The sequence below is a fragment of the Eucyclogobius newberryi genome, unplaced genomic scaffold (genome assembly GCF_026437365.1).
Source record: "Eucyclogobius newberryi isolate DKJ021-1_F unplaced genomic scaffold, fEucNew1.0.hap1 SCAF_16, whole genome shotgun sequence".
Taxonomy (NCBI): Eukaryota; Metazoa; Chordata; class Actinopteri; order Gobiiformes; family Gobiidae; genus Eucyclogobius; species Eucyclogobius newberryi.
Window position 1 is genome coordinate 1,790,411 of NW_027315790.1, and position 18,511 is coordinate 1,808,921.

Consider the following 18,511-nt stretch of genomic DNA (forward strand, 5'->3'; position numbering starts at 1 on the left):
TGACCCACGCTGAACTATGACCCACGACGAACTATGACCCACGCTGAACTATGACCCACGACCCACGCTGAACTATGACCCACGACCCACGCTGAACTATGACCCACGCTGACCTATGACCCACGCTGAACTATGACCCACGACGAACTATGACCCACGACGAACTATGACCCACGCTGAACTATGACCCACGCTGAACTATGACCCACGACTCACGCTGAACTATGACCCACGCTGAACTATGACCCACGCTGAACTATGACCCACGACGAACTATGACCCACGCTGAACTATGACCCACGACCCACGCTGAACTATGACCCACGACCCACGCTGAACTATGACCCACGCTGACCTATGACCCACGCTGAACTATGACCCACGACGAACTATGACCCACGACTCACGCTGAACTATGACCCACGCTGACCTATGACCCCAGAACAAAACCATAGAAGGAAGAACACAACCGCCATGAACACCAGGGTCAGCAGCACTTGATCAATAACTAACGCGGTCATTCCATACAAGAAGAACAAAGCTGTTTATATGAGACACAAAAGGTCGACTGGAACGGGACAGCCCCAGCACTGACCAGAGAGCAGCCCCAGCACTGACCAGAGAGCAGCCCCAGCACTGACCAGAGAGCAGCCCCAGCACTGACCAGAGAGCAGCCCCAGCACTGACCAGAGAGCAGCCCCAGCACTGACCAGAGAGCAGCCCCAGCACTGACCAGAGAGCAGCCCCAGCACTGACCAGAGAGCAGCCCCAGCACTGACCAGAGAGCAGCCCCAGCACTGACCAGAGAGCAGCCCCAGCACTGACCAGAGAGCAGCCCCAGCACTGACCAGAGAGCAGCCCCAGCACTGACCAGAGAGCAGCCCCAGCACTGACCAGAGAGCAGCCCCAGCACTGACCAGAGAGCAGCCCCAGCACTGACCAGAGAGCAGCCCCAGCACTGACCAGAGAGCAGCCCCAGCACTGACCAGAGAGCAGCCCCAGCACTGACCAGAGAGCAGCCCCAGCACTGACCAGAGAGCAGCCCCAGGCTCTGGATGGGTCAATGGCTGGGTCAATGGCACAAACAATAATGGACCTGCAGAGAACAGGCTTCATCATCCTTTATTATACTGCTTCATGATTCAAATTCAGTTTGTAACACTCTGTAGATGAGACGATGCTTGTCTCAGGGTTTGTGAAGCAGGACAAACGTCCAGAACATTCAGGACACAAATGAGACATGTTTGTAATAGTCTTAGAATTAAAAAAATATACACCAAACATTTGGCAGTGTGGTTAAAAAAAAGACAATTCATCCATTAGGCCTGTCACGATAATGACTACATGTGGTGCGGGACAGGCCCCGAGCGAGGGGACAGGCCCCGAGCGAGGGGACAGGCCCCGAGCGGAGCAGGGACAGGCCCCGAGCGGAGCAGGGACAGGCCCCGAGCGGAGGGGACCGGCGGGGGGACAGGTCCCGAGCGGCGGGGGGACAGGTCCCGAGCGGCGGGGGGACAGGTCCCGAGCGGCGGGGGGACAGGTCCCGAGCGGCGGGGGGACAGGCCCCGAGCGGGACAGGCCAGGCAGCAGTGAACTACCATCCATGCCACCGCCTGTCCAAAGTCTGACATACAACTGGACTTCAACTGCGGGACATTCACCTGTTCCGCTCGTCAGGTGCATTCCACTCTGCTTCAACAGCGGTCGGGACAGCGGTCGGGACAGCGGTCGGGACAGCGGTCGGGACGTAGCGAGAGCAGCACGTCTCACTCCTGTGATTCCGTCTCTCTCACTCACATGACCTGATACAGGGTTTGAGCTAAATGTATTTGTTGCACTGATCTTTAAGTTTTCATGATACAAGTCGAGATCTCCTACAATTTTTTACACTATTATAAAACGCTGTGCTCAAAAATATCGTTTATCAAGATATGTTCAGAGACAATATATCGTCTGTAAAAAGATCATCGTGACAGGCCTACAATAAATAAAATGAGCATCTGAATACAGACGCTTTGCACGATTTACGTTTAGAAAAATGCATTTCAAGATTAAAACTGCGTCTAATTGGATACACAATATGTCATGGTGTGTTCACTGAGCGGGTGAAACCTGGTCATTTCTCTGGTGCATAGACTCAAAGAGGACGCGATGAGACAAACACGGTTTGGTCAAACAGCTCAAGGCTTCTCTGAACTCCACATGTGACAGCAGCAGACGTCCATGGCGGCAGCGCCTGGTCCACACGGGCAATTATGCCGAAATGGCCCGTAGTGTGATGTTACCATTACACTAGAACAGGTAACAAGAGGTAGGCCCTACAGCCATTTCCACACAATTACCTGGAGCCAGAAGAACGCCGCGCTCTGCCTCCAAAAGTGCATCCAATCTGCCACACCAGCACCGGCACAGGGGCCCCTAACACCACGGCCCCTCTGACACCACGGCAGTACGTCAAGTGTGTTTTCAGAATGCCCGGCGACACAGTCCATCGGATACCAAGGGAACGCATGAAGGACAGTAAAAGGTACAAGCTGTGTGGACCAGTGATGGGGACGTTCTAGGGAGAACTTGTAGCACCAAGAACCAACTTATTGTGCTTCTGTTTTATTACTAACAAAGAGCGTAATCTTGTTTGGCTAGGAAAGACTCTTACAAAAGACCAAGCAATAAAAACCTACGATACAAATGATCACGTTCATCTTGCTCACCACGGGGACTCTACAACGCACTAAACATTCAAACGCAAAAGGCTATCCAAATCTGCAGAAACAAACCCTGAAAGACGAGACCTGACATGACACACGCTCAATCTCTTGGTTACAAACGATGCATAGATCGAGTATGTAGACTTGACCGCCACTCAAAGACTACATCAACATTCAGCAGGCTTAGCATTTCCACTGCAGCCACATGCACATGGACACTTGACACACATTTGCTCTACACAGCTCCTGCATTTCACGGCATTCACTTTGAAAGGCAAGAAACATGTTTGTGGCAAAATGTGAGTTTACAGAAATATCCATGTGCGTGCAGTCAGACATGAGGAAATGTCTGATTTTATTACTCAAGACCGTCAAAGTCTTATAAAAGGCAAGAAAATATTTGCATTTCAAATGTGTAGACAAATAGAATGTAGCCTTAGGCTACGTATGGGCCAGTTTTGTACAAATCTAAAATATTTTCAGAAGCCTTGACCGAAAGCTTATTTAAAATATACCTCATTACCAACAATACTACATCTAAGAGTATAAAGACTCCAATGATTCATTTGCATAAAACAAAAGCTTCTGTGCTGCATCTGGGGACTCATTCATCAATTAAAACTCAGCCTCACCAACAAACACCCACATTGGACAACGGACACGAGACAGCGGCTAGAAAACCCCCCAAATGAGAAACGTTTCATAGAAATTAAATTAGGAAACAATAGTTGTGGTAAATGTCTAAAATGTGTCCGCTACATGCATAATTGTAGGTACAAGACACAGAGGGAACACACAGGTGTCTCCTGTGAGAAGAACATGGCTCAGACCACATGAGGAGGAGCTGAGGAGGAGCCAGTCCCACGCCTCTGCTCTCCAGCCCTTAACACCAGCCTCCAGGATTTGGCATGAAAGTACTGGGCGGCTCATGTGGCCTTAGGGGTCAGTGGACACAGAAACATAAAGGTATGGAATGGCACTTCGGCACATAGTGCCCAAACGCAGATAGAAGTACTCTTGTCCTGACAGTCAGTGCACTCGTCTTTGATTGGCTGATAAATAAAATTAAACGTCACAGACAAACCTTAGGCATTGAAACCCCCCCAATTGTAAGAGCACCGAGACGCTTCAAATGAAACAATCAGAAGCTGAAGTATCAGTTTCAGCTCTCAATAGGCCCAGCTACTTTTGACACTAAAACTATTGATTGTTGGTTTTCCACATATTTCCCTCAGAGCAGTAAAAGTACAAGGTTTGGGTTGTTGTTGGCCTCTGGTTCATACTTCACACAGGTGACAGAACAGACTCAGGGCCTCAGGCGAAGTACATGGTTCTCAGTGTGTCCTGGTGGATCTGCACGGCCTTAGCCAGGGCCTGGTGGTCTCGGCCGTTGCTCTGCCCAGACGTGTGGCTGCCCTCCGCACTGCAACACAGAGGGTCCAGGTTTAGTGCAATGATTCAAATGGAACCATCACAAAGTTTCATATACTATAGATCCAGTGGCGAGTCGCACCTGTCGTGCTCCTTGTCCACCAGGTGGTAGCGTGCTCGGAAAGCCACCAGGTGTGCGTAGTAAGCGGGCGCTGGGATGGACACGGAGCGCGTGCAGCGGACGTAGGTGTGGCAGAGCTGGTACGTCAGCACCTGCAGCTCGTCTGAGGAGAAATGGTTGTCGTCCCACAGCACGTGGTAGTGAGACGGCCGACTGGTGCCCTGCACACAGAACAAGGACCAGAATGATGATGTCCAGGCTGCACGTGCCACGCCCAGACTGCAGCAGGCCAGTGCTTACCTGTATGCCAGCATGACTGCACAGGTAGAAGTCAAACTCTGATGGATGGGTTATCTTGGTGTCCACTGTAGTGCCTGCAGGAATGTTGCCACTTTTTCCAACCTGTTGGAACAGACACTTAAATGGACTAGTTTTGAACAAAGACATGAGCATTAGACAAACGTGTAACTGACCCGCTCATTCCTGTCCGTGCAGAAGAGCCTGGTATGGTGTCTTTTCTGTACGACCACAAAGGTGATGCCAGGCTGGTAGTCCTTCTCCAGTTTGATGCAGGCCTCGCGAATGGCCAGCAGCTCATGTTGAAGAACCTGAAGGAGTGATTCATCAGTGACCATGTAGTGGCAAACCACCAAATCCACAATCAAGACACTACCTGGTTGAACTGGCCCTCCGAGATGCCGTCCCGGTAGAAGATGATCCGGGTGGGCTTAAAGCGGGTGGACTTGTAGAACTGGATGAGCAGCTCTCGGACCATGGTGGCCAGGTCCTGGATGATCTCCTGACGATGCTGCTGCACTCGCACTGTGGCGCAGTAACGGCTGGGGTGAGCGTCCATGCTCCCGACCACCTGAGGGAACACCACACAGCTTTACACCACAGCAATGCCACGCCCAAGAGCAGCTGAAGGGAAGAGGCTCATGAGACTCTGAGCTCCCTTTCCTGAGCATGCATCTTACAGCTGCGATGGAAGGCTTCTTTCCGTCCCCTGCAGGAGGGTGGGTCACATCTGCTCCAAGAAAAATGACGGGCTGCTGAAACACCAAAGGCCTGTAATCAAAGAGAAGGAATAAAGTATGACATTGCAGTTACTGACGTGAAATACATGAACATTAAATGTGGCCCTCACCTGCCCTGAGGCAGCAGGATGTTGTTGACTCCTCCCAGCTTGACGTTGATCTTCAGACACAGGTTGGAAAGGGTCTGGGGGGTGGTCTTCTGCACATTCTTGACCTGGACACACTGTGTGGCCATGCCCAGCACCGTGTCGCCCACACGCTTCACCTCCGCTAAAGGAAACTCGATTAGTGCAACTGACGACATGAGTGTAGTGAGCAACAGGAGCAGGCTCGTGCCTCACCATAGACCGGAGTCTTCCCGGGCAGGATGACCACCACCAGCTGCAGACCCTGGTAGGTGTATTTGAGGTGTCTGAACATGGGCTCCACACTGTCTGCCCCCTGGGCATATTTACAAAAGCACGGCTGACCCTGGATAGGCATGCCAGCATCTCTGGAGATCTTTCTGAGCTGATCTGTGAATGCCCTGGAAAACAGCATCAACACACACCTCAAAACACAGTCAAACACCGTGTCCTTGCCTATTTTATAATAATGGAAATAAAATGAAATTGCACAACTCCGCCCACCCCCAATAAAAACACAAACTGGCCTCTAGAGGAAATGAATTGAGAGGCGCCTAAATGCAAAGCTACACATGTAAACACAGGGTAAACACTGTGTAGAGAGCAGAGAGAGCAGAGAGCAGAGTGCAGAGTGCAGAGTGCAGAGAGAGCAGAGTGCAGAGAGTGCAGAGTGCAGAGAGTGCAGAGTGCAGAGAGTGCAGAGAGCAGAGAGTGCAGAGTGCAGAGAGTGCAGAGTGCAGAGAGTGCAGAGTGCAGAGAGTGCAGAGTGCAGAGAGTGCAGAGTGCAGAGAGTGCAGAGTGCAGAGAGTGCAGAGTGCAGAGTGCAGAGAGTGCAGAGAGAGCAGAGAGAGCAGAGTGCAGAGTGCAGAGTGCAGAGTGCAGAGAGAGCAGAGAGCAGAGAGCAGAGTGCAGAGTGCAGAGAGAGCAGAGTGCAGAGAGTGCAGAGTGCAGAGAGTGCAGAGTGCAGAGAGTGCAGAGTGCAGAGAGTGCAGAGTGCAGAGAGAGGAGAGAGCAGAGAGAGGAGAGGGAGGAGAGGGAGGAGTCAGGACTCACTTGAGCAGGAGCTCAGTGCACTGTCTCTGTGGAGCGAAGCAGGCGATGGCCCACACTTTGATCTCGATGCCTGTGTGGAACTGCTTGTTCCTCATGTCCCACACTCCCTGGATTGGAGTGGCTATTGCTTTGTTCTGCAATTGAATCGAATGATTAACATTTACTAAACCAAAAGGGATGAGTAGATGTGACATAAAGCCTGGTGATTGGTGATAAAGCTATGGAACGGGCTGAAGAAGAAGCGTGAGATGTGTCCAAACACTTTTTAAAGTTTGTATGTGACGGTCATGTGTTGAAATGATACAGATGGAAGTGTGTTAGAAGCGTTCAGTGTGGCTAACAAAGTTATTTGAAACAATGTCAGACTAAAGTAAATGATGTAAATCGATGGTGAATCTAGAACAAGTGAGGGGACTAATGTTAAGAGTTGGATGTCATTATTTGTAGATTGATCAGAAAAACAGGTTTAAACATTTGCCCATTCCTATTCGAAATATATATATGAAATGTACTTATGGAAGATTTGTTAGTATTCTTGTTTTCTCTTACGATCATACTCACACTGGTTGATGGACCTACCCTTCCTCCATAAAGAATGGATGGAGCCTGTAGGACACGCCCGTTCACTTCGGTCATCTCATCCCTCACCATCACGCCAAACTCACGGACGTAGGGGTCAGTGTTGAAGTTGGCACTTCTCATCTTCAAAAGGGAGGAAAGATATACAAAATCAATAAGGAGAAGTCTGTTAAGTTCTAAACTAACTGAACCATCTTTGGGGAATACTTCATCAGGAGAATACATAGTCCTTACTCATCAAATACTTAATGAAGATTTGATTTGTGTTTTACTGAGTCTAAACCTGGGTCTGCACGTCCAGGACAGCCTCACCTGGCCCTTTAATGCAGCCGCATCACCATGGCCACCAACAGCTTCAAACCCTCACCTGGGGTTAGATATGTGGTGGAGGGTGTGGTCAGAGTGACATTTCAGCCACAGTATTATGCTGAGCTTCTATTGACCACTGCTGGACCGGACGTGCCACCACTCTTGTAATGACACCTCCGGTCCAGCGGGAGCACCGTTGGTTTAAATGGAGGGGGGAAAGTCTGACCACTAGGACATTCTCTAAAGTAGATTGATTTATGTAAAATGTGTAATGTTCATGTGACAACAGGTCAACACTGCCCCGACTCCCTGGACGGCCCGAAAACATCTTTTTAGTCTGTGTAGGACTTATTTACATACTGAGAGTAAGTTTTTCTATTTTTATTAGAAACTTCTTGATGATTTTATAAACATTGCCATGATTAAAATGATTCGTTGTTTTAAGTTCCTATGTTTGTGAATTGTTTTGAATGCCAAAGGAAATAAACCTCTTGTGACTCTGATAGTCTCTGGAGGTGGCAGTCTGTGGGGTCCAGAGGCTTCTGCAGTCAGGAGAATGGAGCTGCTATAAGTCTGCTCTAAGCTATGGAACAGTTAAATATAACTCACAGATCCTTAGACTGGTCAGATCATGGGCATGTCCGCTCTGACCGCTCCACAGACCGGTCCCCAGTCCTTTAAACTAATGAACTACAACATGGACAGGTAAAGTTGATGTCATGTGTTCATGTTGATGCCACTGACCCGTGCTCCGAGCTTTTCCTTTGTCTCTAGTATGACAGTATATTGTTCTTATATTCTTTTAAGGCATAAATGATGCTTGTACCCAGGGTTGTAACGATTACTCCAGTAAATCAAGTCATTCGATTACAAAAACGCTTTATTATTTTGTTGCCTTGATTCGTTTGATTTACATATTTAATTAAAAAACAGGTGAATCTGGCCCTCTGCGCGTATGGAAGGACATGCGCCAACTCAAATATTTACGAATGTATAAAAAATTAAAGGATTACTAAACTAATCAATAGCTGCAGCCCCACTGGGATCCAGCTCCAGCACCGCCTCCACACAGCGTGACGCTGCACCGCCTCCACACAGCGTGACGCTGCACCGCCTCCACACAGCGTGACGCTGCACCGCCTCCACACAGCGTGACGCTGCACCGCCTCCACACACCGTGACGCTGCACCGCCTCCACACACCGTGACGCTGCACCGCCTCCACACACCGTGACGCTGCACCGCCTCCACACACTGACGCTGCACCGCCTCCACACACCGTGACGCTGCACCGCCTCCACACACCGTGACGCTGCACCGCCTCCACACACTGACGCTGCGCCGCCTCCACACACTGACGCTGCGCCGCCTCCACACACCGTGACGCTGCACCGCCTCCACACACCGTGACGCTGCGCCGCCTCCACACACCGTGACGCTGCGCCGCCTCCACACACCGTGACGCTGCACCGCCTCCACACAGCGTGACGCTGCACCGCCTCCACACAGCGTGACGCTGCACCGCCTCCACACACCGTGACGCTGCACCGCCTCCACACACCGTGACGCTGCACCGCCTCCACACACCGTGACGCTGCACCGCCTCCACACAGCGTGACGCTGCACCGCCTCCACACAGCGTGACGCTGCACCGCCTCCACACACCGTGACGCTGCACCGCCTCCACACAGCGTGACGCTGCACCGCCTCCACACAGCGTGACGCTGCACCGCCTCCACACACCGTGACGCTGCACCGCCTCCACACAGCGTGACGCTGCACCGCCTCCACACACCGTGACGCTGCACCGCCTCCACACACTGACGCTGCGCCGCCTCCACACACTGACGCTGCGCCGCCTCCACACACCGTGACGCTGCACCGCCTCCACACACCGTGACGCTGCACCGCCTCCACACCGTGACGCTGCACCGCCTCCACACACCGTGACGCTGCACCGCCTCCACACACCGTGACGCTGCACCGCCTCCACACACCGTGACGCTGCACCGCCTCCACACACCGTGACGCTGCACCGCCTCCACACACCGTGACGCTGCACCGCCTCCACACAGCGTGACGCTGCACCGCCTCCACACAGCGTGACGCTGCACCGCCTCCACACAGCGTGACGCTGCACCGCCTCCACACAGCGTGACGCTGCACCGCCTCCACACAGCGTGACGCTGCACCGCCTCCACACAGCGTGACGCTGCACCGCCTCCACACACCGTGACGCTGCACCGCCTCCACACACCGTGACGCTGCACCGCCTCCACACACCGTGACGCTGCACCGCCTCCACACACCGTGACGCTGCACCGCCTCCACACAGCGTGACGCTGCACCGCCTCCACACACCGTGACGCTGCACCGCCTCCACACACTGACGTTGCACCGCCTCCACACACCGTGACGCTGCACCGCCTCCACACAGCGTGACGCTGCACCGCCTCCACACAGCGTGACGCTGCACCGCCTCCACACAGCGTGACGCTGCACCGCCTCCACACACTGACGCTGCGCCGCCTCCACACACTGACGCTGCGCCGCCTCCACACACCGTGACGCTGCACCGCCTCCACACAGCGTGACGCTGCACCGCCTCCACACACCGTGACGCTGCACCGCCTCCACACACCGTGACGCTGCACCGCCTCCACACACCGTGACGCTGCACCGCCTCCACACACCGTGACGCTGCACCGCCTCCACACCGTGACGCTGCACCGCCTCCACACCATGACGCTGCACCGCCTCCACACACCGTGACGCTGCACCGCCTCCACACACCGTGACGCTGCACCGCCTCCACACACCGTGACGCTGCACCGCCTCCACACACCGTGACGCTGCACCGCCTCCACACACCGTGAGAGTCACTGAGTGCATTTGCCATGTTGGCTTTATAATCTACAGTAAATCTTTAGGAAACAGTTTAAAGCAATAACAATCAAATCATATGAATTAAATGAGAAAAAAAGACTCCATTAAAGTCTGACATGTCGTAATTGTTTTTTTGTATGAAATTTCAAGACAGGGATATTTGTAAGATTTTTTTCTTCTCTCTTCTTTTCAATTGTGATGGTAATTCATGATAGAGTTTTTGAATGTTGTTTTACAGAGTTTCATTGGCATTTTTAAAAAGGGGAGGACGGAATAAACATAAAAATAAAATGTTATTTTATCAAATCACATTTCTACCGTCCAAATGTCGGAGTTGAATTTAAAAATATTTCTTTACTCTAAATAATTTCCTTGGATTCTTAGAATATAGGCCCTACTCCCACCTCTCTACATGATCTACATCATTATAGTTATCAATGCAAGACATTGAAATAACTCTTATTCTGCGGTACAAAAATACCTTCAACGTCAAAAACTAACTGTTTAATGGAAGATGGAACTCACAGTGATCAGACAGAAAGTAGTCCCAGGCTGACAGACAGAAAGTAGTCCCAGACTGACAGACAGAAAGTAGTCCCAGACTGACAGACAGAAAGTAGTCCCAGACTGACAGACAGAAAGTAGTCCCAGACTGACAGACAGAAAGTAGTCCCAGACTGACAGACAGAAAGTAGTCCCAGACTGACAGACAGAAAGTAGTCCCAGACTGACAGACAGAAAGTAGTCCCAGACTGACAGACAGAAAGTAGTCCCAGACTGACAGAGAGAAAGTAGTCCCAGACTGACAGACAGAAAGTAGTCCCAGACTGACAGAGAGAAAGTAGTCCCAGACTGACAGCTTCTCACAAAATGAATCCTCCCGTGACCAGAACAAGTCGCTTTGATAAACTTTATTGAGTCTTGACAGGAACACAAAGTGTGACATGAATGAAAATGTCTTATCGAGTTTATATTTGGCCACAGTGATTTGATCCAACGTTGTAGTAATTTTCCACACGTTCGAGTCGTGACGCTCAGCTCAACTCATCGGGACAAGTAGCGTCCTTACAATGCGATCAGAAGAGAACGTGTGACTCCACATGAGGAGGACATGTCCACATGAGGAGGACATGTCCACATGAGGAGGACATGTCCACATGAGGAGGACATGTCCACATGAGGAGGACATGTCCACATGAGGAGGACATGTCCACATGAGGAGGACATGTCCACATGAGGACTTGTGCTACGACAAAATGATACTGATATAATCGGTCAAGACACGACTATTTCTTAACACTTTAACAGTGCACCTTTCTTTGAGCTTAATAAATAATTCAACATTTAATTAAATAAAAATATCAGCTCAACTTCAAATAGCAGCAGCAGTAAACAAATGCACAAAGTGTGTCTTAAATGAAAGAGCAACAGTGTCATAAAGTAAGACATAATGTCCTTTTCAGAACTGCACTCTTAATACTCCGGCTTCAATAATAAATGTATGTTTTTCTTGATGAAATCCGTCTGAATGTCTTTGAGTCCAGAGTGAGTCAGTGTTCTGATCCTCGCGGTCGCCACGGTGACTATAAGACTAAGCTTGAAATGTATAGCGCTGATCAAACTAATAAGAGTAAAATGTATATCCGATCAGTTCCAGTCCATGGAGAAGTATCCATGCGTTTCTCTTTCACAGAGGGGGAGGAGCCGTGTGCTAATGATGCAGTGCATTGTGGTACTTCTACTTCAAACAGGTTGTATGCATTTTATGGGCAGGTCATTAATATTAAATCAGAAATGATCTTGAGGGCTGGATTGGACCCTGCTTGAAAAGTCTGTTCTAGAGAGATAAAGATGAAGTTCATACCAGTTTACTGATCTCGTCCTGCCGGTCGGGCGCAGAGCGGGCGGTGGCGCGGATCATAGTCGACGTTTGATTGTCAGTCAACTTTTTAATGCAGCGTTGTCCAGCCACAATGTTGCACACCTGAAAGAGTTTATGAAAATGTGACATGACAGGGTTTCTATGCATGGGATGAGTATTATTCCTGTTAATCAGGGACTGCAGATGGAAATGAGTTACTTAACTACAATCATATTTTACGAGCTTAATAGCTCTATAGTTATTAGACTAAACTAATAAAGAGAAGATGAGGTTTACCTCCAGAGGTAAGTAGGTGTGCTTCTGCTCCTGTCCCACTTGAAGACACGGGAGGTGGGGATACCTCAGTATCAGCTTGTACTTGTCTTTAAAGTACTGTGCCACTGTGCATTCAATAGTTTGACCATTCTCCTGCTGCAAAGGAAACCTGGAGAAGACCACTCAGTTAGAACCAGTTTGCAGCTGCTGAGAATGTCCTTCTAGCTCACGTTTGGTGGCTGGCTGGTCGCCGGGTCACATTGCAGACTCTGTACTTCCTCTTCATCTGCCCACAGTGAGTGATCTCCACCTTCAAACCTGAGAGAACATGATGTTAATGATGGTAATACATGTTGTTTGACTAACTCTGATCAAATGATCAACGAGACTTGTTTTTTAACCTTTGATCTCTTTTGTAAACTTGACTCTCTGAGAGTCCGTTAAGGGCTTCTGTTGTTCCTCGATGCTTTTGAAATCCAGGACCTCACACATGAACTCAATCACAGGTTGGGCTTTGTAGAAAGCAGTGGCAGAAACTGTTCCACAGAAAAAGTGGTGAGAAACATGGAACCATCACAGCAATTTACATCCCAGAAATATGAAACCAACCATCAATGTTAAGCATCATCTTCCACAGAGAAGGCCTGACGGACTGGTGGAAGCCAAACCACACCTCCCTGCCCCCACCCAGGGGGTTTGAGCAGCCCTCTGAGGGGGTGAAAAAGGAGCGTCCCACTGGAGTGTACCTACAACACAGAGCGATGAAAATCCTCCAAACAATAGTTCTTTTGATCTGCTGTTTGTGCCGCCCTCCTCTCTGTCGAGGTGAGAAGGAGCTGTGGACCTGATCAGAAGCTCCTCTGGTCGAGGGGAGAAGGAGCTGTGGACCTGATCAGAAGCTCCTCTGGTCGAGGGGAGAAGGAGCTGTGGACCTGATCAGAAGCTCCTCTGGTCGAGGGGAGAAAGAGCTGTGGACCTGATCAGAAGCTCCTCTGGTCGAGGGGAGAAGGAGCTGTGGACCTGATCAGAAGCTCCTCTGGTCGAGGTGAGAAGGAGCTGTGGACCTGATCAGAAGCTCCTCTGGTCGAGGGGAGAAGGAGCTGTGGACCTGATCAGAAGCTCCTCTGGTCGAGGGGAGAAGGAGCTGTGGACCTGATCAGAAGCTCCTCTGGTCGAGGGGAGAAGGAGCTGTGGACCTGATCAGAAGCTCCTCTGGTCGAGGGGAGAAGGAGCTGTGGACCTGATCAGAAGCTCCTCTGGTCGAGGGGAGAAGGAGCTGTGGACCTGATCAGAAGATGCTGCTGCAGCAGGTTCAGCTCATGCAGAAAAATGCAATACTTTACTAGAACGTGTTCCATATATTTCTATTTGGATCAGTTGGATGTGTGACGTTATTAGAGCAGAATGGATTTATAAAGAAGTGCTTTGTGGATAAATCTGTAAAAACATTATCCATTTGGTAATTTTTAAGAATTTTTTTTCAAAAATATATCGGGATACATATCGTAATGAGGGAATTGTATCGGAATATACAAGTATTGGGATACGCATCGTGAGGGTACTGTCCACATCCACATGCGGCCTACCTCATAGAGGGCAGGTGCCTCATGACCACATCCAGGGCTTGGATGGTCTCAAAGGGCACATTGGGCAGCCGGCCGGTCAGAGCCTCATGCAGGGCCTGCAGGCTCACACACGACATCCACTTGATGGACACTTTAAAGCTGCGGTCCTTGCCTTCTCCAGGAATGGTCACCTCCAGTTCTACCTGGGCACGGGACACATCTCTATAAGCCTGTGCTGCCCACACTGGACAGCTGATGGTGCATTAGTACATACTTTTTCTCTGCCGATGGGAAGGGGATTCGCCGTGTACAGATTCTTCCTCCCATCGTACACCGGTTTCCGATCACCAAAGATCTGTGTCTTAAAATGCTGGACCATGTGCTCCACGATTTCACTGTAAGCACACAGTTGTTAACTCATAGAACTAGAGAAATATTGTCGGTGTAATCCCTCATTCGTCCAGGCGTGTTCCATAGTAGAAAAAGCTTCAGTTGTAGTCATCTGGACTCAGTTTGAAAAATTAGACGTTTCGACTCTCATCCAAGAGTCATTGTCAATAACAGAATTTAGATCGAGAACTCCGATATTAATACTGTTCTGTGGTAAGACCCACCCATTGGGAGGAGCCTTCCTGAAGTAGAAAGAGTTGTTTGTTTCAACAGAAACTCCCCCCTTGTATCTAGCGAGCCTATTCAGAATCTTAATGGGCTATTAGAATCCTCTTTGTCTTTGTGAGACCCTGGCTCAACCACCCTGAGTACCTGATTAGCATCTAAATGTCCTGGTCCTGGTCCTCTACCTTTCCAGGGGTTCAGTAACCCATTATAAATAACAGGAAGATTAAACCTTAGCCCTCCATTTCTGTTTAAAGAAGGTCTTTCTTTTTTAACAAAAATAGCTTCCTTGACTCCTCTTTCAAACCATCTTTTCTCCTGCTTCAAACCTTCACCTCACGCTAAGGAGAACCGCTTGGCCTTTCTTGATTGTTCCACGATCAGAGGAGAGGACGGGAAACTCCAAATAGAAGTATATAGGAAACCTACACACACGGACCAGTATCTGCTCTTTGGTTCCAACCACCCACTACAGCACAAGCTGGGTGTGATCAGAACCTTACAACACAGAGCTCAAGGTGTGCCCACCAGCTCAGAGGGCAAGAAGAAAGAGGAAAAACATGTCTGAAATGCCCTCTCAGCCTGTGGTTACCCCGCTTGGGCTCTCAACAGAGTGAAGAGAACCAAGAAGCAGGACAAAAGGGAAACTGAACAGAGAAGGAAGGGTGTTTCTATCCCTTATGTGTCTGGCCTGTCGGAAAAACTGCAGAGAATTTTTAGACAACACGAAGTCCCTGTTTATTTTAAACCAGGAAACACTTTAAGACAAAAACTGGTTCACCCTAAGGACAAGTTGCCGACTCAAAAACAGAGCAATGTAGTTTATTCTGTCCAATGCAGTGAAGAAAGTTGTAAAGAACGGTACATAGGTGAGACGAAACAGCCTCTACACAAGAGGCTTTATCAGCACAGAAGAAATACAAGTTCAGGACCTCAGAGCGCCGTGCATCTCCATCTTGAAGCCTCTAATCACTTGTTTGAAGACGTGAGGTGAAGGTTTGAAGCAGGAGAAAAGATGGTTTGAAAGAGGAGTCAAGGAAGCCATTTTTGTTAAAAAAGAAAGACCTTCTTTAAACAGAAATGGAGGGCTAAGGTTTAATCTTCCTGTTATTTATAATGGGTTACTGAACCCCTGGAAAGGTAGAGGACCAGGACCAGGACATTTAGATGCTAATCAGGTCCTCAGGGTGGTTGAGCCAGGGTCTCACAAAGACAAAGAGGATTCTAATAGCCCATTAAGATTCTGAATAGGCTCGGTAGATACAAGGGGGGAGTTTCTGTTGAAACAAACAACTCTTTCTACTTCAGGAAGGCTCCGCCCAATGGGTGGGTCTTACCACAGAACAGTATTAATATCGGAGTTCTCGATCTAAATTCTTTTATTGACAATGACTCTTGGATGAGAGTCGAAACGTCTATTTTTTCAAACCGAGTCCAGATGACTACAACTGAAGCTTTTTCTACTATCATAGAACTAGAGTAAAAAAAGCCTGAAGAAAATCAAACTCATACCGATTAACCCTCCTGGGGCATTTCTCTGGCTTTATGTCAATGTCATAATGGTACACCTCCACTTTGGGGATCTCCATCTCAAAGAAGTTGGCCTGAAGCTTGATGGTCCGGCCCATGGTGCCAAAGTCTGGCCGCAGCGGTGGCTTGAACACATACTCTGGCAGAGGAGGGGAGGGCGGCTCTGAAAGAACAACACAGCTTCAATTAGTGGCAGGATTCAAGAGGCTGATCACCAATACACCCATCAAACGTGATCTCACGATACCGATGACAAGAGCAGATCAAAGCACCGTATATCAGACTAGACCGTTAATAAACCTACAGGCCTGCAACTGGACCAGGCCTGCAACTGGACCAGGCCTGCAACTGGACCAGGCCTGCAACTGGACCAGGCCTGCAACTGGACCAGGCCTGCAACTGGACCAGGCCTGCAACTGGACCAGGCCTGCAACTTGAGTGTCTGGTGTCCCGAGTTACACGGTCCAGTGTGTGTCTGTGTCCCGAGTCACACGGTCCAGTGTGTGTCTGTGTCCCGAGTCACACGGTCCAGTGTGTGTCTGTGTCCCGAGTCACACGGTCCAGTGTGTGTCTGTGTCCCGAGTCACACGGTCCAGTGTGTGTCTGTGTCCCGAGTCACACGGTCCAGTGTGTGTCTGTGTCCCGAGTCACACGGTCCAGTGTGTGTCTGTGTCCCGAGTCACACGGTCCAGTGTGTGTCTGTGTCCCGAGTCACACGGTCCAGTGTGTGTCTGTGTCCCGAGTCACACGGTATCCAGTGTGTGTCTGTGTCCCGAGTCACACGGTATCCAGTGTGTGTCTGTGTCCCGAGTCACACGGTCCAGTGTGTGTCTGTGTCCCGAGTCACACGGTCCAGTGTGTGTCTGTGTCCCGAGTCACACGGTCCAGTGTGTGTCTGTGTCCCGAGTCACACGGTCCAGTGTGTGTCTGTGTCCCGAGTCACACGGTATCCAGTGTGTGTCTGTGTCCCGAGTCACACGGTATCCAGTGCGTGTCTGTGTCCCGAGTCACACGGTATCCAGTGTGTGTCTGTGTCCCGAGTCACACGGTATCCAGTGTGTGTCTGTGTCCCGAGTCACACGGTATCCAGTGTGTGTCTGTGTCCCGAGTCACACGGTATCCAGTGTGTGTCTGTGTCCCGAGTCACACAGTATCCAGTGTGTGTCTGTGTCCCGAGTCACACAGTATCCAGTGTGTGTCTGTGTCCCGAGTCACACAGTATCCAGTGTGTGTCTGTGTCCCGAGTCACACAGTATCCAGTGTGTGTCTGTGTCCCGAGTCACACAGTATAAGATAAGATAAGATATTCCTTTATTGTCCCACATGGGGAAACGCAGGTAGATACAGAGGTAGATACAGAAGAACAGATCACTTATAGGAAGTCTGAAAAACACTTTCAGTAGAAGATCTCCTATAAATAAATAAAAACTCCCATAGACAAATAAATAAATACATAAATACCATTGCATGTGATCCCGACAGTAATTGCACATGAATATGTGTCACGACAGCACATAGATTGCACATGAATTTCACAGTAATTGCACATGAATTCCAACAGCAATTGCACATTTGACAGAATTGCACATCAGTATTAGGTTAGGTCAGTATTGCGAGTGTTCAGTACTAACAGTTTTTGTTATAAAGTCTGACAGCAGCAGGAAGGAAAGACCTACGGAACCTTTCCTTCACACAGCGAGGGTGGATCAGTCTCTCACTGAAGCTGCTCTCCAGAGCGGAGAGAGTGTCCTGCAGGGGGCGACACTCATGGTCCAGCATAGATGTGAATCTAGCCAGGACCCTCCTGTCCCCCACCTCCTGCACCGAGTCCAGAGCACAGCCCAGGACGGAGCTGGACTTCTTGATGACTCTGTCCAGCCTCTTCCTCTCCCTCTCTGTGATGCTGCTGCTCCAGCAGGCCACACCTACAGGAGCTGATGCACCACAGAGTCATAGATGGTCTTCAGGAGTGGCCCTGTCACTCCAAAAGACCCGAGTCTCCTCAGGAGGTAGAGCCGACTCTGGCTCTTCCTGTACAGTCTGTGTTGTGAGTCCAGTCCAGTTTGTGGTTCAGATGAACACCAGGTACTTGTATGAGTCCACTCTCTCAATGTCCCGTCCCTGGATGTTCACTGGTGAGGGGGCAGTGGGGTGGCGTCTGCGGAAATCCACCACCATCTCCTTGGTCTTCCCCGCGTTGATGAGGAGGTGGTTCCGCTGACTCCAGCCCACAAAGTCCTGCGCCAGTCCTCTGTACTCCACATCATCGTCGTCCGTGATGAGTCCGATGATGGCAGAGTCGTCAGAGAACTTCTGCAGGACACAGCTGTCCGTGTCATGTCTGAAGTCTGCAGTGTAAAGGGTGACGAGAAAGGGCGCGAGGACAGTGCCCTGGGGCGCCCCCACACTGCAGGTCCGAGTGTCAGACACACAGTTCCGGGCTCTCACAAACTGGGGTCGGTCCGTGAGGTAGTCC

General features: G+C 50.1%; 1 protein-coding gene across 1 annotated transcript in view; it reads right to left on the bottom strand.

Moving 5' to 3' along the window:
* Positions 1–1,109: 1,109 nt before the first annotated feature.
* The window catches only part of ago2 (argonaute RISC catalytic component 2), a 20,569-nt gene continuing 3,167 nt past the window's right edge, over positions 1,110–18,511 (bottom strand). Inside the window, exons 3-20 of the mRNA XM_072447282.1 lie at positions 16,018–16,198; positions 14,165–14,285; positions 13,912–14,093; positions 12,935–13,071; positions 12,727–12,861; positions 12,556–12,643; positions 12,347–12,494; positions 12,053–12,172; positions 6,995–7,117; positions 6,416–6,549; positions 5,579–5,763; positions 5,348–5,507; positions 5,178–5,268; positions 4,874–5,068; positions 4,674–4,808; positions 4,501–4,602; positions 4,222–4,421; positions 1,110–4,131 (exon numbers count right to left, since the gene is read on the bottom strand). Coding sequence (XP_072303383.1) covers positions 4,023–4,131; positions 4,222–4,421; positions 4,501–4,602; positions 4,674–4,808; positions 4,874–5,068; positions 5,178–5,268; positions 5,348–5,507; positions 5,579–5,763; positions 6,416–6,549; positions 6,995–7,117; positions 12,053–12,172; positions 12,347–12,494; positions 12,556–12,643; positions 12,727–12,861; positions 12,935–13,071; positions 13,912–14,093; positions 14,165–14,285; positions 16,018–16,198 — 2,546 coding nt within the window. The 3' untranslated portion in view covers positions 1,110–4,022. The remainder of the gene's footprint in view (positions 4,132–4,221; positions 4,422–4,500; positions 4,603–4,673; positions 4,809–4,873; positions 5,069–5,177; positions 5,269–5,347; positions 5,508–5,578; positions 5,764–6,415; positions 6,550–6,994; positions 7,118–12,052; positions 12,173–12,346; positions 12,495–12,555; positions 12,644–12,726; positions 12,862–12,934; positions 13,072–13,911; positions 14,094–14,164; positions 14,286–16,017; positions 16,199–18,511) is intronic.